The 26666-nt window shown below is 47.4% G+C and overlaps 1 protein-coding gene across 4 annotated transcripts; it reads left to right on the top strand.

The window, feature by feature from the left end:
- Positions 1-1959: 1959 nt before the first annotated feature.
- Positions 1960-26666, top strand: ppp2r3b (protein phosphatase 2, regulatory subunit B'', beta). Of its 4 annotated transcripts, none has more exons than XM_061227149.1 (14): positions 1960-2085; positions 3356-3711; positions 13600-13785; positions 15112-15215; positions 15667-15769; positions 18027-18101; positions 18534-18620; positions 19228-19384; positions 20156-20204; positions 20319-20408; positions 20948-21123; positions 23691-23806; positions 24443-24549; positions 26149-26666. In XM_061227149.1, the coding sequence occupies exons 2-14, from the start codon at positions 3379-3381 to the stop codon at positions 26243-26245; spliced, it is 1680 nt and encodes a 559-aa protein (XP_061083133.1). In that variant the 5' UTR covers positions 1960-2085; positions 3356-3378; the 3' UTR covers positions 26246-26666. The 4 variants fall into 4 exon arrangements, with proteins under 4 accessions (XP_061083133.1, XP_061083134.1, XP_061083132.1 ...); XM_061227148.1 differs by lacking the exon at positions 1960-2085 and adding an exon at positions 2169-2230; XM_061227150.1 differs by lacking the exons at positions 1960-2085; positions 26149-26666 and adding an exon at positions 2162-2230 and having other exon boundaries at positions 24443-24553.

The following is a 26666-nucleotide window of genomic DNA, read 5'->3' as shown; positions in this document are numbered from 1 at the left end:
GACGCTCTTATCCAGAGCAACGTACAATGATGTGCAAGTTAAACACAAGTAAGATGTTCTTAACTTAAGCTAATGGCCCCTTGTGAGTTTAAAGGAAGGATGCTCAAATCTGGGCCTGGTTTTCTTTTCTCCCAGGTAATTAACTGAATAATTACTGCTACTGATTGGCCAGACTGTCATCATACCTGACTCCCCAGGGTGTTGGGTGGCCCTTAAGAACTGTGCTTTGAGGAGCAGGGCCTTACAGGATGGTTTGTGTGAGCAGCATCTGTTTCCCCCTTGTGGTCACTTTCCTTATATCATCAAATCATGGCCCTCTGGGTCCAAGGACTGCTGGTTTTCCACCCTCCCTTTTCCTGGGAGTCAGGTGTGAAGACAGTCTGGCCAATCGGTAGAACTAATTGTTCAGCTAATTACCTGGGAGGGAAGAACCAAGGCTGGGGTTGGATTTGTGGTCCAGATTTGATGATGGCTGCTCTAGAGAGAATAAGGCAAGTGGCCGTCTGACCGCCGGAAGGATGTTGGTTCACCCTGGTTGTGTCAAAATGTCCCTGACCTTGACACCTCACCCCCAATTGCTCCCTACAAGCTGGTCGGTGCCTTGCATGGCAGCCTATCGCCGTAGGTGTGTGAGTGTGTATATGATTGGGTGAATGAGAGGCATAATTGTAAAGAGCTTTGGATTTAAGCTCTATATAAATGCAGTCCAAGATGATACATGTATTTTTTAAATGAAGACATTTTTATATTGTGGGAAACAATATCCCCGGTGTAGCCCGTTGGGCCCTTGAGCAAGACCCTTAACCCTGCATTGCTCCAGGGGAGGATTGTCTCCCGCTTAGTCTAATCAACTGTACGTCACTTTGGATAAAAGCGTCAGCCAAATTACAATAATGTCATGTAATATATATTGTTAAATGTCATTATTAACAGTTGATTATGAAATAAAGAATTATGTTTTGTTACAACCAGCCCCCTTGGCTTGTCACAACACAAAATGGGAAAACATAAAAAAAGATTTTATTAACAAAAGCAACATGGGTAGCATGGAACACTGTTCTCTCGAGTTCCTCCCTCAGAAGCCTTCATATAGGGTTCCCCACAGGCGCCACCAATCTTGCTATCAAAGTTAAAACCACCCAGCACACCAGACTCATTCTACTGGGGACAAAACAGTTAAAGGTTTGTACAAGTATACTTATGTACTTCTTATCAAACTTGAACTCCTATAATCCCATTACTTTAAAAAAGCAGCAAGCTTCTCATCTGCAGTGCAACCATTTACTACACGACATGATCCATCCATCCATCCATTATCTGAACCCGCTTATCCTGATCAGGGTCGCAGGGGGCTGGAGCCTATCCCAGCATACATTGGGCGAAAGGCAGGAATACACCCTGGACAGGTCGCCAGTCCATCACAGGGCACACACACCATTCACTCACATACTCATACACTCATACACTCATACCTACGGGCAATTTAGACTCTCCAATCAGCCTAACGTGCATGTCTTTGGACTGTGGGAGGAAACCGGAGTACCCGGAGGAAACCCACGCAGACACAGGGAGAACATGCAAACTCCGCACAGAGAGGCCCCGGCCGACCGGGATTCGAACCCAGGACCTCCTTGCTGTGAGGCGGCAGTGCTACCCACTGCACCATCCGTGCCGCCTACACGACATGATTTCACACTAATTATTAATTACACAAAAAAAACAAAATGGCATAAAAAATAGTTTTCGAAAGACCTCAGTATTTCGCGTGGTTCGTACAGCAAGTATTAAGACATATTGTTGGACATATTAAGTAGAATTTTGCTTATAAAACACGTGGAAATGTTGTACTTTGTATACCTTTTAAAATGCAAATGTTAATCGTTTAGTGATTATGAAGAGTCTCGAGGGTTCTCATACTTGATTGACCGCTGATGATCAGTCCCGTGTGCAGAGCGGTGTTCTCGCGACAATTGTGTTTCCCGGTTACCTGGGGAAACGGGACTAGAACTCGAGTTAAACATGTCGCTAGCTAGGCTACCGCGTTTAAATAAATTGTGTTTGTGAATACTTCGTACCGGAGAATAGGTAACGTTACAGTTAAATGTGCATTCTTTCTGATGGAAGCGGTTTACAGTGTTAACGTTATATAACCAGCGCACGTAGGAACTTCTCTCCCGAAGAAACGCATTCATTTTATTTTTTACAAACGCATGCATTCACAATCCCAGTGGTAAAGTATCGTTAGCGACCACTGCTAGTTAGCTAGCTAACTTAGCTAAGTTAACTGGGCCATTTACTTTACCTTCCTTGCCAGCTCGCGAGGTCTTGTTTGTCAGTTAGACTGTAATTCTGAATGACTCCTTGTAACTCGCTATCAGTGCATTGCAAGCAAACGTCCTGTCAGTATTATGAAACAACTTGTTTATGTAGACTTGTTAAAGATGCACATTAGAGCTGTGCAACTAGCCAGCAAAACGACACCAAAAGTGAACCGAACAGATTGCTACCGATGGACAGCTAACATTAGCTGGCTGTTCATTACCCAGAACTACCTAAGTTACGTACGAGTATTTAGCTATACAGAAAAATCCAACGATGCAATGCATGCATGCTGCCCAGATAGCTGCTAAGTTATGCTACCGAGTGCATGTGCTCATTGTTTACTTGTTAGCCGGGCATGTGTTGCTGTCGCTACTTGCTATAAACGGCAGTGCTTTTCTTATGTCTCGAAAGGGTGGCGACAGACACCTGCGTAGTGTGTGTGTGTCGGTTTTATGACAGCTAGCAAGATGCTCTTATTATCCGTGTTATTTAGTGGTACGCAAAGGCATTATTTTTAGTATGAATCCGCAGGGTTCAGAGGTGAATTGGCTATGTGACTGTTTTACCACTGTGTACACAAAGTCAACAACTAGTCAAACACCAACTTTAAACAATTAAGCGCATGCATAATTGGGCAACTGGTCGGACACTTCTGACTTTAACATCCATGCAGCCGTTGCACGGTCAGAAATGTGATGTACATTTACACTGTATTTTGCGGTCATTTGTTGGATTCGACAGGTATGTATCAGGATACCTTGACTGGAGAGACGATTTCTTCGCTCTTGTAAAATACTTTGCATTTCTTCAACTTTTCAGAATGGGCCTACTTGTATGTCAAAGGTACTACAGCATTGTATGAAACATTTCATAGTTGTACATAGAAATGTAGGCCTATGTGTGACGTCGCCACTGAGATGCGAAAAGATGAATATCTACTATGTATTGTATAGGGCTCTGAGAAATCGCATTACCAGCTACAATTAATGCTACTTATGGTCGCACCCCTCTTTTTCTACTCTTTTCCATTCAGGTGGAAAGTAAGTGAAGCTAAAAATGCCATCGCCGCAAGACCTCCAGCCAGTTCTCCAAAGGAAGGTTGACGAACTGTTCCTGTATTGGTTGAGCGAGCCGGGCACTCAGGAAATTCTGACAGATTACCTGAGGAGAGTAAGGAACGGAGAGTCGAATGATTCGATTTTGCGCGATGGGAGAGACCGTAAGATCGGTGAAAACGTTTCGTCCCCGAGGAATCTGACGGAGAGAGCGTCGTCGTCTCCGGGCGGTTCTCACAGCCCCTCCTCCACAGCTCTGCCCTCTGGGATTGGTGGGAATGTTCGAGGTGCTTCCGGTGGCAGGACGCAGCACCGATCTCTCGGCACCAAGAAGGTAAAGTCAGGCTCTTACTCCAAAAGTTCCTATTATAATTTTGGAGGGTGTATAAGCAACCGAAGTCACCTGGCAGGCTCGAGAAGGCCTCTCAGTGTTCGTTCTCGTGCCTGCTAATAGCGCGGAAAAGTCACTAAGGTCGCTGTTGCAGCGGAATGTAGACGGCAGGGCGAGGGACTGTGGGGATTTCTGTGGCCAACAAAATGGTTAACACTCGATCTGTGTCGCAGCACTTCTCACACTCACGAACGTGCACAGTTATGAGCTGCTCCTAACGCTTCTCGGTTACTGCGATGTCACCGAGGACCCCACCCCGCTGCGGTTCACACTTAGGAGAAGTGACACGCATCATCGAACGGTAAACTCGTGTTGGGTTTGCGACCCGTGTCTTCTTCAAACATCCTGTGCTATTGGCTTGGAGGATATCTGATGTGGGGAAGCCTGCAGGCTGCGCCGTCGTGCTTAAGCAGCCGCTGGCGTTACTTCGGTTGCTGTGGCGACTCATCTCCGGCGCTGCGCCTTCAGCCACGATGACCTCGCCTCCATGTCGCTGTTGGTTAGGTAGCCCTGGCTCGACGCGTCTCTCTCCTGGGCTAGCTGAAGTGTGCCGGGGCTTCGTGTCCATCTTTAACATTACGTTACAGGCGTTTGGCAGACGCTCTTATCCAGAGCGACGTACCACAAAGTGCAAAACCATAACCAGGGACAAGTGCGCTGAAAGACTCGAGAGGGAAGTACAGTTTGAAGTGCCAAGAATAAAACAAAGTATTGTATTGTATCAGGTCACCTGGGCGTTACCGCCGAGCGAATCTCATCTGGGAAGGACATCTTGCCTTTGTGTGGGGCGGCCAGTAACGTAGTGGTTAAGGTACATGACTGGGACCCGCAATCCCTGGTGTAGCCACAATAAGATCCGCACAGCCGTTGGGCCCTTGAGCAAGGCCCTTAACCCTGCATTGCTCCAGGGGAGGATTGTCTCCTGCTCGGTCTAATCAGCTGTATGTCGCTCTGGATAAGAGCGTCTGCCAGATGCCAATAATGTATTGTAATGTCACGTGTGTTTCAGTGTAACACATTTGCTGGGAATTAATGGGACCTTTTGAGGTTGGGTCAAATTTATTTAAGTTACGATTGTATCCCCTCCTCTCCTGTTTGGAAAGTCTGATTATGTTATCGACTTTCCAAACAGGAGGCCCCAATATTTCCAAACAGGAGGCCCCAATCAGGAGGCCCCAATCCAGGGCATGCTCCCCTCTGAAGCATGTGATATCGCAGCAGTGCCCAACACGATGGTCCGCTTTCTCATTCATTTACATGTCACATACTAAGGAATCGTCATCAGTTTGGCTAATGTTGCTATGAATTTGGTGCTCTAAGGAAACCAATACAATTTTAAGTCACTTATTCTTTTGTACTTTTTTTTGGGCTTTGAAAGTTCTGTGGGGGTGAATATCTCTCGGATGCTGTCTGCGTTCTTCAGTCTGCCAGGAAACCGCTTGTAGGGCAGAGATCAGTCAGGCTTCAGTGCGTGACGAGGAGTCGAGAATGCAGTGAAACGCAAGGCGGTGCAGGGCGGTTCTTTTAGCGACTTGTCGTCTGAGGTGGAGAATGTCTTTGTGTGGTCCGAGCCTTTTTTTAGCCTATTGAGAATAGCTGACTGCTGTGTAGCTCGGCTCCGGAGGAGGAGTGGAAACGCGAGGGCGCTGGAGTCTGGTGGCACTGAGCTGCCCAGACAGCTGGCTCCGCTCGCCCCCAGAGCTCCTGCACGCTGACGTCAGAGACCAGCGTGAATCGAGCTAGACTGTCCTGATGGGGGCATGTCCGCCGTCTCCTTCACAAGCATTTCGTTCAGTACTGTAAGGCACTTTAACCTGAATGCGTTGGGAGTTTGTTCAGCCGGCATTCAGCAAAGTCTGATTTTAACGATACTGTGTTCTTGGAGATATGAACCCTAGCCTAAACAATTAGCAGGTAGCATTTGCAGTTGATATGCTAGTCGATCCTCACTTCCATCAAATTTGACTGACCTTTAAAAACATTGGATAGCTCTTTTTCCCTACTGGGAACATGTAAAGCTTGTGTGTGTAAAAAGGGGTAAAAATAAAAATAGAAAAACGTAGCTTAACTTAGCTGTTTTAGGGACCGCTAAAGTCAGTACTATAACTGACAAATATGTGTGTATCCATCCAGTGCGTGTAGTGCCCAGCAGTTGGGCAGCGCCACTTGAAGCATGCATTTGGGGTTGCCAGGTATGCAGTACTATTGGTTGCTGTGGGAGTGGCTGAGGCAGCACAAGTTCAGTCGGTGACACACCAACTGGCAACCCCCCCCAACTCATGCTTGTAGTTCCATCACCTCTCTGAGAGCCAACGTTGTTTCCGATAGCAGCCGTTGATAGAGGGAGCACAGCTAGCATGCAGCCCAGAAATATTGTGTCTTATACATTTTGTCCTTGTTTCGATCTACTCTAACTACGGGTAAGAATGGCCAAAAACTAATTTCCCACAACGTTGGACAGGAGTGCATCAGCTTCAGTTCCTTTCCCTACCTGGTGTCCTGATTACAGCACTTGAGGTCCTGTCATTTGGGCTGAGAGACCCATTCCTTGTGCCTTTAACACTGTGTTTACAGTGTAGCTGTGTTTTATAGGCCTTTTAAATATTTATTTATTTTTTGAGGGAGAGGGATGTTTCCTGTTCTCGCTGTTCTTTTATCATTGCCGAAGCATGCATTTCATTTCTGCAGATCCTACACAACCTCTGCGGTCGATGCGAAACCGGTTCCATTCAAAGTTTGGAAAGAAATGCTTATTCTTTGTTATATGTGGAAGTGTGTACGAGTGGAATGTATAATTTATTTAAGTGGAAATGTATGTGCGGAGTAATGTTGCAGAACAATTTTCGTGTTCAGCGTAGATTTCAGATTTCTTTTTAAAGATGTCTGCAGCCGTCAAACTTCCGATAAACTTGGCTGTATTTATGTTTCGGCTTAATCCCGCCAACCCCCCCCGAATGTGAAGGGTTGGAGCTTTCACAGATGTGATGAGGCCTTGCCTTCCTCAGACACTTCAGAGGTCCTTGGCGGTGTTTAGTGGACTGAACGACTGCTGAACATTTCGTACTTTATGGACTGACGTAAGCGGCTTGTGCCCACAGTATGCCGGTGTGCATTAAAACACTTCTGATCCCGGGCCTACGGTGAAGCGCTATTTAAAGAAAGCTGCGGAAATTCCAGAATACAAATGCATTCTTCAAAGGATTAGGCGAAAAATTCAATTAACGTCACGCCGACGCCGGCCAGGACAGCTGGTCTAACTTTGACACCAGACGCTGATAAAGATAGCCTTGGCCTTTTTTTTTTGCGCAGGAATTAAACGGGCGGAGTCCAGTGTGTGATGTTAGTGCTCGTGTTTGCCGGCAGCGTATCGAGAAATCTTCTCGGCCGTACGTTGTTAATTACCGGGATAATGGCGATAATTATCAGATTTTGTTTTGAATAGTTATGTGCTTTTCTGGACGTCTATTTTTAAATACAGGGGGTAGGCTGTTATTACCCTTGAAAATATGATTGTGTTTGAGTGTGAGTGTCCGCTGCATCTTCTTGGGCTAGGCGCTGGTCAGCATTCGCCCAAATACCTGTCAGAGTTTCCTTTGCCTGAGTAACAGTCACACTCATTAGCTCACTCAGAAGTTTGACATTACATTACTGGCATTTGGCATTTCTTTTCTATGTGCAGGTGAAAGGTGGATTATGAAGCTTGTGGTTTGGAAAGGCGCAGTACTGAGATGGGTGTCAAAGGTGGTTTCAGAAAAGCAATGAGTGCATCTGTCTTCTTTTACCTTGGTTACAGGGCAACTAGTGTGGGGGGGGGGGGGGGTCATACTTAAAGGGATGGTTCACTTTCTGCGTTTCATTTTATTCAGTAAAATATTTTTATCCGTTTTGGTGGACGTTTGAATTTGCAGGATATGTAGTGGAGTGGAATAGAAAGTGTTCAGGTTTTATGTGACTTACGTGTATTTACCGGTTGAAATGAATCCTCTGTTTGAAACACGTTTTGAGGACCGGTCCCTGTATTGTTTCTGTTCTGGGGATGGGCGGCCCTGGGGTTTTGGCGGTTTGCTTTGGCGCGGTCCGATGTGGAAAAACACGTGGTTCTGATGTGTGAATGTCACTGGCAGCTGCACTCTCCTGACCAGACGCATCACCACTTCATTCAGGGCGGTGCCAGTTTCCACGGCTACAGCAGAGAAGGCTCTTTTTGTTCAACTTTGCTCAGAAGCGAAGCCATTCCTGTGTGGAAATTAAACTTGGCGAACAACTGTAGATCTCTTGATTAGGAGATCGTTTTTAAATTATGAATGATAATTGCTGTTGTTTGCGCCAGTGCCTCTCTGTACTCTGTACGCACTAAAGTGGTGTGAACTCGCTCTTTGTCGAAACCGCTTCCTGTCCTGTTGTTGGTGGGTAACAGGACGTGGAATTCTGAGTGCTGACTCTCATCCGTCATCTATAAATACGGGAGATTTAGTCGGGGGGTCCTGCTTTATTTCGGCATCATCGTGTCATGTGTTCCTCCTCCTCCCGTCTGTGGGTACTCCATCTCTCCCCCTTTTCCCCTGCTGTGGCTCAACTTCATTTCGTTTAGTAAGATTTTTAAAAATGGATTTAAACGCACCCAGTAGCAGTACCCTCTCTCCCCGCATACAGCGGCTGTAGATCGGCGTTCTTACGGGCAATCGATGTAAATCCCGGTCGGTTCCGTGAACGGATGTTTATAGGGAACTAAAGATAAACTTGTTTCCCCCAGATCTTGTTTCTTGGGTCGCCCCCAAAACAGAGCGAGTAAGGTCTTTTAATAGTCCCAGACTGGCCAAGCCGCCATTCCTTAAATTCACCCCGCCGTACAGCACATGCCCCTGACCGGGGCCGTATCGGGCGTAATCAGAGATGCTGTGGCAAGGAGCCCTGGGCGAGGAGATGAGGACATTCACCATTCATACGAGCTGTGACTTGGATTAGGTTTCTTAATTCAGCGGGGGCACAATCATCGCCTTACACAAGTACCCGAGCAGTGAAGTAAGCGCTCCTTTAAACCGGCTCTCTAAAAACGACCGGCCTTAAGCGTGCGCGGCATTCGCAGGCAAAGTTATCTGACTGCTTCCTTGGTTTGAAGCGGCATGTTTTGGCGTTAACCGGAGACCCTATTCAGGAGCCTGGAACAGCGGTCTGGGTGGTAAACATTGTCCAAAGTGGTCATTCCAAACGGTCTTGTAGTGAAAAGTAAAATGTAAAAACAAAAAAAACATAAGGGCAGAGACTTCAAACGAGCAGTTGGACTCCTCTGTCAGAGGAGACAGTTTAAGTCTCTTGACAGAAGGAGATTAGCAAAGGGGGAGGGGGGAGGGGGGGGGGGCTCTCCACTGTAATCATGACATTCTGCCACATCCCAAGAGCTAACTGGGCCTCCAATCAGAGCACTGCAAAACAACAGGTTTGTGTCTTTACATAACCTTCTCTGTGAGCTCTGGAATGCTAACTAAAAAGGCTGGCTCCACAACCCCCCCCCCCACCCCACCCCACCCCCCTCTCTCTCTCACACACACACACACACACACACACACACACACACACACACACACACGTCCCGTCTCGTCTCCCCCCCTTTCAGGATCGAGGGCTGAGTGCGCGCAGGCAGCCTGCCGCGGATGTAGAGGGCAGACGGACCCAGACCGGCTCTGTGTGGGGCACGGCGGAGCTCCAGCGCACGGCGAACACTCCCGACACGCGGCTGTCTCTGCTCGCGCGCGGATAACCCGGGAACGCTCCGGACCTCCGGACCGCCCGCCCGGGCAAGCCCAGGAGGAGGGGGGAGGGGGGGGGGAGATCCCCTGTTAATCCGGCGCCGTCCGCGGCCCCCCGGGAGCCGACGGCATGAGGATGAAGGACCTCTCCCTGCGACAGGACCCCGACCTGCGGCAGGAGCTGGCCCTGCTGGCCCGCGGCTGCGACTTCGTGCTGCCCTCCCGCTTCAAGAAGAGGCTGAGAGCCTTCCAGCAGGGACAGGCAGGTCGCCCCCCGTCCCCCCCCCCCCCGTGCCTGGCACGCCGGCGCCCTGGCCGTCCCGTTCGCCGGGCGTCACGCTCGTTTATTCATTTATTTTGCGCCGTTTGTGTGTCTCTCTGTCGTCGGGCTGGATGTAGGCTCTTTGACGTGCGCGTGTGAACGGCGTCGTTGGTGGCGTTTTTGTTTTTGCTGTCGAACGCGCTGCAGGCTCGTGTTTTCGTCGTTGAAAGCGCGCTGCGGGTTCTCGTGGGACCTGGCTGCCCCGCGGTTGGCGGTGTCGTCCTCCCCCGTGTGTGTGTGAGGTGGCGGGGGGGGGGGGCTTAGCGCCGGGGCTCGGAGCCCTGCGGGGGTTGAGCGTGGAGAGGGGACGGGGCACCTCCTGCAGCCGGGGGGGGGGAAGCGTCCGTTCCCTTTTATAGACATGTCTGACACCGCAGGAGAGCCGCTATCTTGTCCTCTGCCAGGTTACACTGGGCAGATTCCCTGCTGTCTGCCTGTTTCCACATTTCAATGGGGCACTAGCAGCCGGCTATTAGGGGGCAGGGGGGTGTTTTGTGGATGGTTTTTATGGCTCAATTCTTTCTTAAAAAAAAAAAAAAAAAAAAAAAACAATCCTGATGAAGTTCAGGACTCATAAACTGTAACTGAAGCTTTAGGGCAGATTGGGGAGTCGCTCCTGGAATGTAGGCTTCTGTATGTAGGTACTTTGGGCTCTTTTGGTGAGCAGGCCGGCTGCTCCTCTGGGAAGCTCTTCTTGGGCTTATGTCGGGCACAGTGTCTAACATTTTTATTCTTTTTTTTGTAACCCAAGATTTTGTAATCTTGGGTTACAGTGGTACACATGGACAGTAATGACCTTGCTTATTCAATTACTCTGCCAATGCTTGGGTTGCAAGTTTTGCGCATCATGGCGTGGTTTTAGTTATTGTGGTGTCGAGCGGAAGTGTGAGAGCGTGTTTGGCATACAAGGCCGTGTGTGGTGTGTCCAGTGACCATGTAGTTGACTGTTTTAAAGCTTATGAAGAGGTTTGTTTCAGCTCATGATGATTTTGTGTATGAGTATTTGCCGGGATTGTGTGAACTTTTGTTTAATCATAAGTGTAATGGAGAGCTTTCAGTTTTGGTGATTTTAGTGACATCTGTGGTCACTGGTGGTCATCGAATTTCGTGTTCACCCTCCAAATAGTTCCATTCGAAACGACACCACTAGAAGGGCATTGAATTCTGCTTTTTTAGATAATCCAGTCTTAGCGTATTATAGAGAAGGAAGGCTGCCTAGAGACAACCAGTAATGTTGTCTGACGGTGTAATATTGAGCAACACATCAAACCTAACTTTAAAGTGAATGTTGTACCTGGCACTAACTGTGGAAAACATCATATTAAAGAGTAATTTAAGAACACAAACACATTGAATCAATATTGCTACATATATGCAGTCATATAAAAAAAATGTTTTTAATGTCTTACAAAAATTTGGATTGACACTTGAACAAAACATTTGTAGTATTGTTTGAATATGCTAAATATTAAGTGAAATTTTAATTTTAAGTTCAGTCTCTCCCTAAAATTTAATTGACACTGTCATGTATGTGGCTTGTTTTAAAGTAAACTTGGTAAACTTTACTGTATTCTGTTCCATTTCAGCTTGAAGCCTGTAATTTAGGCTGGTTGGTTGTTTGAAAAGTTAACATTAAACTGGTACTGTTTTATGCCAGGTTAAACCATTTATGGCAGAACATAATAATAATAATAATAATAATAATAATATTTTATTTATATAGCACTTTTCATCATACAGAGTTGATCTCAGAGTGCTTGACAACATCACAAAAGGATTCGACTATGCACGCTGCACTGCTTAAATGTTTCAAAACAACAATATAAATGTAAAACTTGTTAAAAAACTATGTTTAAAAAAAAAAAAAAAAAAAAAAAGAAGAAGTTTGGACTGTTCTGTCCTTGAGCCCACAGTATGGCTTCTGTAATGTAGCTCATTTTAACTTCCATTATGGTGCTGGTTGATGTCCTTAATGGAGGTCTCTGGAGTGGTGTGGTAAGCGTTTCTCAACGAGCCCCCCCGCCCCCCCACGGTGGACAAATGTCCCTCTCCTGGGACGGTGTCAGGCGTCGAGCCACCCCACAGCTGCTCTCTGCCGCCCCGACATTTTTGGGTTTAAGGTTACCGGGCTCTCACGGGACAGCCATTCTCGTAAAAACACGAGGAGACGGGGAGAGGCCGAAGGTCCTGGCATCTGAAGACGACGCCCGGGGTTAGTGACGGACGTCCTGGAACAAACGCACGTTTGCGCCTGGTATTTGTCGAGGTCACACCGTAGCCCGAGAATATTTGAACCCTATGAAGGTTGCAAGATCACAAATGCGCCTTTAGAATGTTTTTAACTGTCATGGTCACTACAGGTGTAACTGACAGCAATGGAGTTCTATAATTTTGGGGATAAAAAAATAAATAAATAAAAGTTTGGCTTGATAATCTATAAAACCCAACAAAGAGGAGAGACAGTATTTCTGGTTACGGATTGCACTTTATACACATTTGGTTCAGTCTCCGAGAAGGTTTACTGGCTTCAAAAACACTTTTTGGGTGAGTGTGGTTGAGTCCTCTCCGTGAATCGTGAGGATGGGCGTCGTTTGGTTTAACGTGCGGTCGCGTGCGCGCTGCACGGGTCCTTCCTTGGGCCTCGATGAATCGGCTGTTCGGATGTGGATGTGGAAGTGGACGTGCGGCGATGTCTTCCGCGACGCGGGAGTCTCGCCGAGCTGTTCTCTAATCAGTGGCTTGTGTGCGCGCCAAGACTGGCTTCGGTGAGTGGGATGGGCTGCGATTGTGGCCAGGCCGACACAGTGTCACTGGATATCTCTGTTCTCCCTCTCCCCGTCCCTGACCAAACTTGGCCGTGGCTTCCAGTCCCCCTCTGCCTCTCTGTCCGCCCTTCGTGGCTCCCCATGGGGCGGTTCTGTGCGTCCGCAACCCACAGCTGTGCCGGTTCGCGGCTTGCTAACGCGTTTAGAAGTTAATTTTAGGCGTGTTAATACGTAGCCGGATCAAAAAAAAAAACAACATTCTCTCGAATAGTCAGTTGACCTGGAGTAAATATGGCTGCCCGCTGAGTGAATATTGACTGCCCAGGGTACTTTCCGTCCCTCAGTGACGCCCGAAAGGCAGGCAGCTGGTTCAGCACAGCCAACCGCAGATTGTGTACGTACTGCTTCACAGTCAGCTTTTCTTTTATCAAATCTATCTTGTGTCTAACAGTCGTCACTGAGGGAAGGAAAGTACCGTGGGCAATATTGAATTCAGTTCCCAGACTGCAGGAGGTTTGTGATGTCACCAGAATTGAACGGTATTGCCTGTGTTTAAGTGTGCGTTCGCTTACTGTGCTGGTAACAGTGAGGGAAGTATACAGCTGCTACTTCACGCAACCAGCCCACCCCTCCATTTGGTAGCGAATCATCCTGTATTATATCCTCATATTGGCATTCAGGCCCTTTGTGGTGTACGTTTGTTCGCGCCTCTCCTGTTCAGTCCGATTTCCGTTTTTTTCGATTCGGCGAGTGGCGCGACGCGTTCTTCAGCATTAACCGCCGGAGTGGTCAGCCTCTCGCGGAGCGTGCCCCGTGGTGCAGCGTTTCACCCAAACCTCGTGTCACATCACACGCGTTTAATTGAAGGCCATTACAGAAAATGGTTCAGAGGGATTGGGTTTGTTGGAGCAACAGTGATTCCTTTTGAAAACGCTGCGCGGTGGATGAGCTCCCGGCTAACGCTGTTTATTTCTGTCGGGGGGGTTTTTTTTGGCAGGCGCAGGTCAAGAAAGAGGAGCCAATTACCCCGGCGCTAAGTGAAAGCATTCCAAAGTTCTACTTCCCGCGCGGACGGCCGAGAGCCAACCTCAACATTGACACACTCATTTCTAGGATTGAGAAAATATTTTCACAATTCCCCAATGAAAGGGCGACCATTGAGGACATGGGGAGCGTTGCCAAGGTAGGTGCGATTTTCTAACGCGCCCCGGTCTCCAATCGGCCTGCAAAATCATTTTCATTAGTGTCATTAACTTGAGTTTATAACTGTTCACAAGTTTTTTTTGTTTTTTTTCTCAAACCAATAGAAAATAGCATCACCTACACTGCGCTATGCAACTGGTGACCCAAAGGGGTCAATATAAAACTGGTGACTGAGTTTCTTAAGGGAGGTCTGTATGTGAAGTCTGTTATCGCTGTGAACCGTGCCGTTTACCGAGAGAATCGCTCCTTCTCTCCCGTTTTACGCATTTCACCACCAAAGTAAACGGTGTGCCAGCACTTCACTTCTCAAATCCACCAGGGCTCTCACCATTTAGACTTCTTTTACATTTTATTTATAAATTTTTTTTGCTTTTGGATCTGAGGTGGTTGTGTGTCAGATGTGCAGTTTCTCTCGTCTGAACAAATTCAACAGTAGAGCAGCCCCTTGGAAGTTCTTTGACTTCATTTGCACCACAAATGGGAATGAATGAGAATTCACTGGCGGTAATGCCGGCGGCTCACTGGAGGAATGCCTGCGGCAAAGCCAGGTTAATATTTTTTTTTTTAGTTGCTGCTTGGTGTGCGATTAATAGACGGAAGCCATTTGTGTGGTAGGTGCAGGAACGCATTTTGCCACGAACGGCTGCTTGCACTCGATGGAGATGCAGAGCCCTTTTTAGTTTGAAGCGGCAGTGAGGTGTTCGTCTTCTCATCCTGTGGTTAACTCGGCCATGTGCTTTTTCTTTTTGCCTCTTCTGTTGAGCGCTTGCACGGAATGGCGGCCCCATCTCTGCATGAAGGCACCTTTCCCCCCCCCCCCCCCCCCCCCCCGGTTAGACTTCAGCAGGACAGTTGGAAGCAGATGGAAGGGGAAAATGGCTTTGCGGCTTTCAGAAGAGAGCCGTGTGAATTTGGCCGAAGGCCAAAAAGCGCGGCGTTCGTGTTCGTGCCGTCGGCCTTGCGGTCCCACGATTTGTAAATAAATAAGGAAGTTAGGTGTCCTCCTTTTTAGTGACCACCTTAAGACTTTCAGTCCCAATTTATGGTTTTAGCCAAATCTCTAAAATAATTTTCGCTAAAAAAAAATATATATATATATATATATATATATATATATATATATTTTTTTTTTCACCTTTATTTTAAACTCACATTTTCCTTTGCTTGACATTTATAATTTCCATTAATTGCCAGTAAGACCCCCCACCCTCGCTCTGTGAAAGAGACAGTGTGGGCAGTCTGGTGTTGCTGCTCTGTGGGAGGCGTTCACCCCGGGTCTGTGCTGGGCCCCTTGTTCTTTTCGCAGGCCTGCGACTGCCCCCTCTACTGGAAAGCTCCATTGTTCAACTCGGCTGGAGGCGACAGGACTGGCTGTGTGTCCGTTCACAAGTTCATCGCCATGTGGAGGAAGTAAGACAGTAGTGTTTTTGTTAGACGCTCTTTTTCTTCCCCCCCCCCCCCCCCCTGCATGTTCTGGCTAGGGCTCTTGGCCAAACGATCGCCGCAGCCCATAATTGGCGCATTTATGGCCGTTCTTTTCTTATGTGGCTTTTCTTATGGTCATGGGGTTATGCAAGTGAAGGCTCTCATTCTTCATTGTGTGGTGTGCATCTAATAAGCGCACAGCTGGGGTGGTACGCTCGACCTTTGCGGAGAATAGGGATTTAATGGGCCATTTAGAATACACGCTACTATTCTGAAATGGTATCGCGCGGAAATCGGTTCGTCGATTTTTATTCCGGTGTTGTCGTTTCATGAAACGGGGAAGGTCCTTCAGAGGGCTGGCTGTGCTGTATTTGCAGGGAGCGATCTTGGAATGAATCGCCGCCGATTCCCGAAACCATCTGTTCCTGTTTTTCAGAGTGCTGCAGACTTGTCACGATGACGCATCCATATTTGTTCACCTTTTGGCCAAGCCTGGCTGTAATTATCTGGAACAAGAAGACTTTATTCCATTCCTGCAGGTAAGGAGGGGGGGGGGGGCACCCCTGTGTCCCAGGAGTGTAGTCTCTGAAGTCGATGGCCCCCGACGGCCATGGAAAAGTGGAAAATGTCTCCTTTCCCGTGTCTGTCCTGTCTGATTTCTCTTGAGCGCTTTGAAAAGGAGGTGGCTGAGGGGCTGTGTTAAAGACCGTCCTCTGCCGTAGGCCCAGCCTCGGAAACTCAACTCAACTCAATTCAATTTTATTTGTCTAGCGCAAAGCAGGCTATCCCAATGACGCTTCACATAGTAACACAAGGGAAGAGAAATGCGACCTCATTGGCTGTCAGGGCCCTGCTGTGTCAGTGTAGGACCCCCTCATTGGCTGTCAGGGCCCTGTTGTGTCCTGACAATTTTCTTGCGTTTCTCGCACTTCTCCAAATATGCGTTGTGAATTGGGTACAGTAATTGCATTTCTGCTGCAAGTTTTCAGGCAGCAGCGTCAGCTGAATATAATCGTCTTGGAACTAGACGATTGAAGGCCAGCACGAGAGCGGCTTGACCGCGATCTCCAATAAGTTCATCCGTAAATTTGTAAAATTGAACGTTTGCTGGGTCGGGACTTTTTATTTTGCCTTTTATCCCTTTAGCAGTCTTTAAACTTTTACAGCTTTTATTTGGTCTGTTTTCCGTGGATTCCGCTTTCGTTTCTTTTTTGTTTTCTTTTTTTTTTCAGATTTTTCCCTTTTTCTCCCAATTTGGTAGCAAATTGTACCTCGTCTGATTCAATTGGAGGTAGTCGTATTAGATGTACCGCCCGTACCCCGTCCCTCGGCGGCCCGAATGAGAGCGACACGCCTTCTTCAAGCCGTCTCGTCTCGTGCCCGTTGCCGTGATTCTGAGGCGCCCGAGGTGCTTATTGTGCGGCGATCTAATAACCCTGCCAAGTCCCTCCCTCTGGAGCAGCGAGCCAATTATTGCTGCCCCACGTGAGCCGGCCAAACTTGGCTTTTGGCAGGACCGAGAATCGAACCCCGGTCCCCGGTGTGCAACTGCAGCAAACAGCAACCGCAAGTCTCCTGCGTCTTAGCCTGTTGCCCCACCGCGGCTCTTTGTTTTCTTTTTTGAGTATCTTTCGAGGCTTTCGACCTTCAAAGTGTTTCATGATTTTTAGTTCCTTTTAATGTTGATTGCAAAAGAAAAAGTCTCCCCAGAGAAATCTGACTCCGGGTGGCCTCACTTACCTGGGTGTGTCGAAGTGTCCCCGAGCAAGACACCTAACCCCAAAATTGCTCCTGACGAGCCGGTCGACGCCTTGCATGGCAGCCTATCCCCGCTGGTGTGCGAGTGTGTTTATGAATGGGTGAATGAGGAGCATCAATTGTACAGCGCTTTGTATAAAGGCGCTATATAAATTCCAACCATTTGCCATTTAAGCACGGAATAAAAGGCTCCATGTAAATGGGGCTCTTGGCCCCAGGGACCCGTGGCACGGGCCCGCCGGTCTCCCGTGGAGCTGCCGTTCGCCCCGCTGGTTTAATTCAGCCTCTGCGCGCACTCTTGACTCTTCTGATGAATGAAATGGGAATTGCTGCCGAGTCGAGGGGAATGATTTATGGGGGGGGTTTTTTCCCCCCCGATCATTCGATTTCGCTGGGAGAGAGGGTGAAAGGGGCATTCTGTTCATTTGAAAACCCCGTAAGCGGGGGGGGGTGCTTTAATTTTATTGCCGCGCACGCATACGTGTCGAAAAGTCCCCATTTCTGACACCGAGGAGAAGGGGAAACTGAGGCCGCGGCGGGTTTCAGTGCCCGTGTGAAGAAGTGCGCTCAGAATCGAGAGGTTTAATACGGACGCACGGACTGTGAGCGAGCAGCAGGTGTGTCCGTTTATGTGCCTGAAGTCCCTCGTTCCGGCCTGAGAACGGTTCCTTAATCATGGCCGCCTGACACGGAGTTTACATCCTAATCAGGAAAAACCCAGGTAGTACACCGCGTGAGTGCCTTCACAGTTATCATGCTTTCTTTGCTCCTCGTTCTGTCGCGTAGTGGTTAAGGTACGTGACTGGGACCCACAATGAGATCCGCACAGCCGTTGGGCCCTTGAGCAAGGCCCTTAAACCCCGCATTGCTCCAGGGGAGGATTGTCTCCTGCTTAGTCTAATCAACTGTACGTCGCTCTGGATAAGAGCGTCTGCGAATAGGCCATGAATGAAATGTAATGTCCTGTATACTTCCTTTCCACCCGACTGGTGTGTGTGTGGGAGAGGGCTGACGCTGTTCACCAACCATGTTTTTCAGGATGTGGTGAACTCGCACACCGGACTGGTGTTTCTGAAAGAAGCCTCAGATTTTCATTCTCGCTACATCACAACCGTAAGTAGCCGAGGCTTGATAACCCCATTTCCGCAAGCGGGAAGTCTGCTCGTACCTGTTCCGGTTGTTGCTGGTTGCTCAGCTATAGTCCCTGTGCCGCGATGTCGTTTATGACGTGTAATTGTGATTTGTAAGGGCGTTAATATGACCCCTGAATTCGTATTTGTTGTATTCACAGTCCAAAACCATGTTTCGTGTTCAGAGGGTACAGTAAACCGTATAAAAGGTGCTTCATAATAAGCTTATTGTGTGTTTTTGTAGCTGAACCACTACACATTGCACAGATTATGTGCACATTATTTCAGATTTCCAAAATAAATGTAATGCGATGTAATTTTCCCATTTGGTAAATCATTCATTCTGCAAAGATGTGCCTTGTTTTTCCAATGATATAATGCCCTTTTATAGAGAACCGTTTTTCCCCTTTGGCAGGTCGTTCAGAGGATATTTTACAATGTAAATAGGTCATGGACAGGAAGAATCACATGTTCAGAACTCAGGAAAAGCAGTTTTCTACAGGTTTGTTTTTCCTTCTTTCCACCAATTTGTTTCTCTCATCACAGATGCTATGCTCTAGCCGTGGTCTCCAGGTTTTAGGATGGTGTCCATGGAGATGTTTTTGTATCTGTGACTAAGATGCTCGGTCTGCACTGAGACTGTTGGTATCTCCCTGTGGTACTCAGCTGCTGTACTGGAGAGAAGCAGTCCATTTGAGATGGGATTAATGTGCAGTTTTATAGTAAGTTTGGTAATAAATGTTTTTCTGGCTAACTGCTAAGAGAAGTTCCATTTTGCTCATGCGATTTTGGCCGAGCCAAATCTTTTCTATTCGGTGCAGTCACAGGTTTGTCAGCTAATTCACTTGTTTTGGTAAATGGACGACGCTCTTATCCAAGCTTACAGTCTCCGACATGCAGTACTGTCAGTATATACAGCAGGATCGAGCTTCGACGTCTCAGAGAAGGGGGCGGGGGGGATAAACAGTGCTGTGGTTTGAGGGTGTTTGTCGCTGCAGTTGCTCTCTTTACCGTTCAAGGATTACCCGTTGTACCTTTGAGTAAACTCCCTAAAATATGCTTCACTCAATGCCTCCCTAATGAAATCTGTGCTGCTGTCCCCTGCCCAGAACGTGGCCCTGTTGGAGGAGGAGGATGATGTGAACCAGCTCACAGAGTATTTCTCCTACGAACATTTCTATGTCATCTACTGTAAGTTCTGGGAGCTGGACACGGACCATGACCTGTACATCGACAAGAGAGACCTCACGCGGCACAACGACCAAGGTAGACTTCCCTGCCCCCGCTTATCCCCCTCAGTGGAGTTGTGGAAGAGTGTGGTTTTACTGTTGTCGCAGTGTGAACCTGGAAGTGAGAACCTGAAAGTGTTGTTTCATTTCTCCTTGTTTAACCCTCTTGGCGTGTCGCTTTTTGTGTTGTGGCACAGTGGTGTTACAGAAGACGAATTGGGACCAATCGAGCAATGACATGGTCCTTTGTTCCATTTGTTCAGACATTGCATTACATTACATTGAAGGCATTTAGCAGACGCTCCTATCCAGAGCAAAGTGCAATTACATTACATTACATTACATTATTGGCATTTGGCAGACGCTCTTATCCAGAGTGACGTACAGTTGATTAGACTAAGCAGGAGACAATCCTCCCCTGAAGCAATGCATGGTTAAGGGCCTTGCTCAAGGGCCCAACAGCTGTGCAGATCTTATTGTGGCTACACCGGGATTAGAACCGTCTCCCAGTCCTTTACCTTAACCACTACGCTACAGGCCGCAATGAAATGCAATTCAAACCCAGGGACAAGTACAGTCAGGACCCTAGAGGAAAGCACAGTTCCAGACATTCCCTGTGTGTAATGTCCAAACCCAGAACCTATGCCTGAAGTGCCAATGAAATGAAATGGAAAAAGATAAAAATGGATTGAATAATTTCTCTTGCATCACGCATCAGTAGAGCTGATTGACTTTATTGCTCTATTCATATTGTGCGGTTCAGAATATGCACGAATCAATCCTGATCTTTTATTTATTTTGGTCACAGCCATCTCCCACAAGATGATCGAACGGATATTCTCGGGGACAGTGACCAGGTAGGGTGAGCGTACCTCTTGTTTTTGTTCTGCGGATTTGGCCAGCCGTGGTGGGCACTCCGCCAGCGGGAGTGAGTGCGTGGTTCTCAGATCCTGATTCTGTCTTCCCACCAGGGACAAGAGAGTGCAGAGAGATGGGAGAATGAGCTACGCAGACTTTGTGTGGTTCCTCATCTCCGAGGAGGACAAGAGAAGTGCCACCAGGTATGCCGTCCTGTGGGTTTACCCTAAATGCCACCGTTTTCCACTGAAGCATCAACCACATTATTCAGTACCAGCATAAAAGGAGAACTGGAAGCTTGAGAATAAACTGCTGACATTTAGCATGTAGCCTCATGCCACGTTATCATACATATGACCCATGCTTCTTTACAATCTGAAATATTTTGGTGTCAATACTTGATTGCTATACTTGACCTCACGTATGTTGTTTATGGTGAATGTTTTCCACACCAGGGTTAGCTGCCCTGGGCCCTGTTTCAAGAGTCAGGATTACTGAGTTAGCCAGATAAGTGCATGAAGTTAAACCTTCCCAAAACTGGAACATGGACTGAAGTTTAAAAAAAAATAAAAAAGAAAGAAAAAAATAAATAAAAATAGGCTGTTCCGGGTTTTACTCGCCATAGTTATCCGGCTAGCAAATGTAGGTCATCCTGCTTTGTCAAATGCAGGATGAGTGAGAAGTAAATGTGAGTTGAGCTATCAGATTGAGCCCGAGGTGACCCGTCTTCCCTCCCCTGCAGCATAGAGTACTGGTTCCGGTGTATGGACCTGGACGGGGATGGGGTTCTGTCCATGTACGAGCTGGAGCACTTCTACCAGGAGCAGTGCCAGAAGCTGGAGACCATGGGCATCGAGTCCCTGCTCTTTGAGGACTGCTTGTGCCAAATGCTGGACCTGGTGCAGCCTGAGGTCCCAGGTAAATGGTCTGTCGAACCCCAGGTGACCGCCCATAGTCCTGAGGTCCCAGGGAACAGCCTGTCGAACCCCAGGTGACCGCCCATAGTCCTGAGGTCCCAGGGAACAGCCTGTCGAACCCCAGGTGACCGCCCATAGTCCTGAGGTCCCAGGGAACAGCCTGTCAAACCCCAGGGACCGCCCATAGTCCTGAGGTCCCAGGGAACAGCCTGTCGAACCCCAGGGGACCGCCTGTTGTCCCGACGTCCCAGGGAACAGCCTGTCGAACCCCAGGTGACCGCCCATAGTCCTGAGGTCCCAGGGAACAGCCTGTCGAACCCCAGGTGACCACCTGTGGTCCTGAGGTCCCAGGGAACAGCCTGTCGAACCCCAGGGACCGCCCATGGTCCTGAGGTCCCAGGTAAAGGTCTGTCGATCCCCAGGACCGCCCATGGTCCAAGTGTACGGGTGCCACACATGAACCCGTTTGTAGAAGCGCAAAATCGCACCTGTGATTCTGTCTGACCCGAGTCCCTCACAGGGATCCTCAAATCTGGCCCTTGAATCCAAATCCGGCCCTGGTATTCTTTCCTCCCAGGTAATTTACCTGGACCATTAGTGCTGCTGATTGGCCAGACTGGCTTCACACCTGACTCCAAGGGAAAGGGAGGCTGGAAAACCAGCAGTTTTGGCCCCTGAGGACCGTGAATTAAAGAACAGGGGACCATCATCTTTCCTTGATATTTTCTGTTTTGCTGTTGATGGCAATATGCTTTGTAATGTTACACTTTTTGTGTTCTGTAAAAGAAGATGGAATGTGGATGTAAATAATGGTGGTATGGTAATCATGGTTCAGCATTTAGTAACCATTTTCAAGAGTTAATGATTTTGCAGGTGCACATTTAATAAATTAATTAGTCTTCCAACATACTGAAAAACATAAAGTACTGTGCAAAAGTTTTAGGCAGGTGTGAAAAAATGCTGTAAAGTAAGACGGCTTTCAAAAATAGAAATGTTAAGAGTTTATTTTTAACAATTAACAAAATGCAAAGTGAGTGAACAGAAGAAAAATCTTAATCAAATCAATACTTGGTGTGACCACCCTTTGCCTTCAAACCAGCATCAATTCTTCGAGGTACACTTCAAAAACAAGTCAAGGGTTTTGTAAGCATATTGTCAGGTGTGTGATTAACCAAGCAGGAGGTAATGATCATCAATTTAATATGTAGGTTGAAACACAATCATTAACTGAAACAGAAACGGCTGTAAAACTGGGTGAGGAACAGCCAAACTCTGCTTCCAAGGTGAGGTTGCTGAAGACAGTTTAATGTCAGAATTCATATACCATGGCAGGACTGAGCACAGCAATAAGACGCAAGGTAGTTATACTGCATCAGCAAGGTCTCTCCCACGCATCCATTGTGGTATGAGCGGTACAAGAATGAGTGTCTGCAGGCTACAGTGAAGCATGGTGGAGGTTCCTTGCAAGTTTGGGGCTGCATTTCTGCAAATGGAGTTGGGGATTTGGTCAGAATTAATGGTCTCCTCAGTGCTGAGAAGTACAGGCAGATACTTATCCATCATGCAATACCATCCGGGAGGCATCTGATTGGCCACAAATGTATTCCGCAGCAGGACAATGACCCCAAACATACGGCCAATGTCATTAAGAACCATCTTCAGTGTAAACGAGAACAAGGAGTCCTGGAAGTGATGGTATGGCCCCCACAGAGCCCTGATTTCAACATCATCGAGTCTGTCTGGGATTACATGAAGAGACCGAAGCAATTGAGGCTGCCTAAATCGACAGAAGAACTGTGGCTAGTTCTCCAAGACGTTTGGAACAACCTACCTGCCGAGTTCCTTCAAAAACTGTGTGCGAGTATACCTAGAAGAATTTATGCTGTTTTTATGTTTGATTTAGATTTTTCTTCTGTTCATTCACTTTCATGTTCATGCATTTTGTTGATTGATAAAAAATGAACTATTAACATTTCTATTTTTGAAAGCATTCTTATCTTACAGCATTTTTTCACACCTGCCTAAAACTTTTGCAGTGACAACTGGCTGTTGTTTACATGACTAAATGCACAAAGATATTTCCCCTGTGGTATTCACACATTTCAAAAAATATAAGTGAAACTGTATTGTTTCTTTTCAGCGCTGCACGGGTAACCTCAGTGTTTTGCTAATTATATCTTGGTCACTTGAACTGCCAGGATGTTTGAGGTGGTTTTGTATGCACTTCCAACACAACATTAGTGGGGTTTTTTTGTTTTGTTTTGTTTTTGTGTGTGTGCATAGTGCTTAAGTGCTGCGCCGGATGCAAGTAGTGGTGTTGATATGATCTTTCATAATCATTCCCCCCTGATTATATTGTCTTAAATACTGGCCCCCAATATGGAACCTTAGTTCCCTTTAATATGTATTTGTGTATTATACAATGGGTTATGCTGTATAATCTGCACAGTATGTATATTATATATTTAAGTGTCATCGGTTTCATTGCCGTGTATGCAATGGCATCGTTTATATTAATTTGTTATGTTAGTATCGTCCCTAATTTGGTGTCATCGCTGATGTTCTCAGGAAAGATCACCCTCCATGACTTGAAGAGGTGCAAACTGTCCCACGTCTTCTTCGACACGTTCTTCAACATCGAAAAGTACCTGTACCACGAGCAGAAGGATCCGTCCTCCGTCAGGGTAATGCAATGATCTGGTGCTGCAGGTTAACTGGTGCGGAGAGAATGAGGGCTGATGGATAATGTGGTCTTGTTGCCTGAGGTGGAGAGAATGAGGGCTGATGGGTAATGTGGTCTTGTTGCCTGAGGCGGAGAGAATGAGGGCTGATGGGTAATGTGGTCTTGTTGCCTGAGGTGAAGAGAATGAGGGCTGATGGGTAATGTGGTCTTGTTGCCTGAGGTGGAGAGAATGAGGGCTGATGGGTAATGTGGTCTTGTTAATTGAGGCGGAGAGAATGAGGGCTGTTGGGTAATGTGGTCTTGTTGCCTGAGGCGGAGAGAATGAGGGCTGATGGGTAATGTGGTCTTGTTGCCTGAGGTGGAGAGAATGGGGGCTGATGGGTAATGTGGTCTTGTTAATTGAGGCGGAGAGAATGAGGGCTGATGGGTAATGTGGTCTTGTTGCCTGAGGTGAAGAGAATGAGGGCTGATGGGTAATGTGGTCTTGTTGCCTGAGGTGGAGAGAATGAGGGCTGATGGGTAATGTGGTCTTGTTAATTGAGGCGGAGAGAATGAGGGCTGTTGGGTAATGTGGTCTTGTTGCCTGAGGCGGAGAGAATGAGGGCTGATGGGTAATGTGGTCTCTGTCCCCCCACAGGAAGGAGAGCCAGAGGGCCAGGACCTGTCGGACTGGGAGAGGTACGCTGCTGAGGAGTATGACATCCTCGTGGCAGAAGAGACGGCCAATGAACAGTACAACGATGGGTGAGAATACGTTTCTCTCCTCATGTACAGTACTATGAAAGCGCTGCGGTGAAATGACGTCTTACTGGCCCCTCTCAACTAGCACCGCTATCATCAACGATTCATCGACACAATGATCTGGGCGACGAGTACACACTCCAGAATATGGGCCCCGATTGATCTTAATCGCCCTCGGGAATTTGTTGCGGCTCAGACAAACTCAGCTGGTGTATGCTCTGCTGAAATGGTATCGCCCGGCACGCCGGGTCCGATGGAGCAGGCGTCTGCGACAGTAATCGCTCCAGCGTGCGACTTCACCTTCGTGCTTTTGAAATTCTTGCCGATTCCTTGGCATCACCTTTCAGAGGTGGGGGGTGAGCAGCCATCATCCAGTGAAATTCTCACCAGCCAGGGACTTTATCAAAGAGGAAACGTTGTGCCTTTCCTGCCAAACACTAAATGTGGCGTTTTAGCAGTTGCACTGGAAAGAAACAAAAGATGGAAGATTTCCTAAAGCTGTTGTAATGCAGTAAGGATTTATTTAAAGTTGCGACTGGCTCGATGCAGACAGTTGGCTTTGTGTCTTTGTTACAGTGTCAAGATTTCCAAGAATTGTGAAGCTGGTACTTGTCAAATGTTATTTTTAGCTCTTGCTTAGCTTCTACTGCAAGTACTAGCTTGGGAAATATAGTCTACAGGTAGGCAGGGTTAGCTCGTTTTGGCAATTGTCACAGAAAACATCCCGCAAGACTTCACAGCTCTCTTCAACGTAAACACAATTTGAACTTGATTCAATTCTAAAGGCATATAATTCACTGTGGCTTTCTATTACAGTAAAAAAAAAATATTTTAAGTGTTTTAACAGGTCAAAAAAAAAACAATGTGGTAATTGTAATGGCGAATTTCAGTGGACTGAGCTGAAGGTGATTAGTCTGAAGGGGTGTAACAGGCGGAAGGAAATGAACAGATTCGCGAGCTGACTCTCGAACCGAACCGTGCACGGAGCTGAACTGGACATTCGTACAGAGGATGGAAGAGCATGCTCGTCCAACAGTGGTCCTTGGTCCTGGAACAAGCTGCAGGCCAAGCTCCCTCTTGATTCTCTCATTTCATGAAACAATTTTAAATGGAGAATTATGGATGTCCTCTTTGTTGGCTGCAACTGTTTTAAATAACACTGATGATGCGTTTAATTCACTGTTGCCATGTTCTGCCATATTGTTCCTATTGTAATGCACTTTGCTTACGTGTAGTATTGTACTGTAATGGACCTGTGATTGCGATTCTGTAGTGTTATGCTGCCGTTTGACCCCGTGGTGGCTCGGTCTCATTTCTAAAGAGGTTTTAATCTCAAAGTGACTTCCTAGTCAAACAAAGGTTCATATATATCGCTACGTTATTGCACACCAGGAAGGTTCGTCTTATTCCAGCGACTGGGATTCCCTGGTTATGGGTGTGCTCTTTGCACTTGGTTGTACGTCGCTCTGGATAAGAGCGTCTGCCAAATGCCGTTAATCTAATCTAATCTAATGTAATGTGACGTAATGGATCACGACTTCTGGATGATTTTTCTACAGTTCAGCGGGGGGGAAAACTGTGACTCTCTGCTTCGTCCGGCAGGTACGAGGACGCCATCGACCCGATCGAGCGCCACATCGCTAACGAGCTGGGCCTGCACGCGGACAGGAGGCCCTATTTTCAGATTCCCGACCCGTAGGCCCCTCGCACAGGACCTGTGGGGTGTGCTGCCAGGTCACCACCACCACCGGCAGCAGCAGCGTGGCTTCGGTGAGCAGGGCCGTCTTCACGGGACGACGCTGGTGTTGTTTTCAGACCCTCGGTCAGTGACGGTGTTGTTTTCAGACCCTCGGTCAGTGATGGTGTTGTTTTCAGACCCTCGGTCAGTGACGGTGTTGTTTTCATACCCTCGGTCAGTCACGGTGTTGTCATTGCCCCCCTACACCCTTCCACTTGGTTCTGTACCCTCCGTGAAACACGTCACGTTCACCCAGGTTTACAGACGCGGAGTCGCAGTAGACTTTTCATTGGCCAGTAGGAGAGTGCTTTACCCGTTTGTACATAGCTGTGCTTGTAGTATTTGTATTTATTATGCAAATTTGTGATTTTTTTTTTTTTTT

Source organism: Conger conger, chromosome 17 (assembly GCF_963514075.1).
Source record: "Conger conger chromosome 17, fConCon1.1, whole genome shotgun sequence".
Taxonomy (NCBI): domain Eukaryota; kingdom Metazoa; phylum Chordata; class Actinopteri; order Anguilliformes; family Congridae; genus Conger; species Conger conger.
Note: the sequence above shows the minus strand (reverse complement) of the source record. Positions and strands in the feature narration are given on the sequence as shown.

What these genes read in the sequence shown, in the direction of transcription:
- ppp2r3b (XM_061227149.1), top strand. Translation starts at nt 3,379, where the DNA reads ATGCCATCGCCGCAAGACCTCCAGCCAGTTCTCCAAAGGAAGGTTGAC. An exon ending in CACGCGGCACAACGACCAAG is followed by an intron (nt 19,385 to 20,155) that starts GTAGACTTCCCT and finishes TTTTGGTCACAG; the next exon opens with CCATCTCCCACAAGATGATC. An exon ending in AATGAACAGTACAACGATGG is followed by an intron (nt 24,550 to 26,148) that starts GTGAGAATACGT and finishes TTCGTCCGGCAG; the next exon opens with GTACGAGGACGCCATCGACC.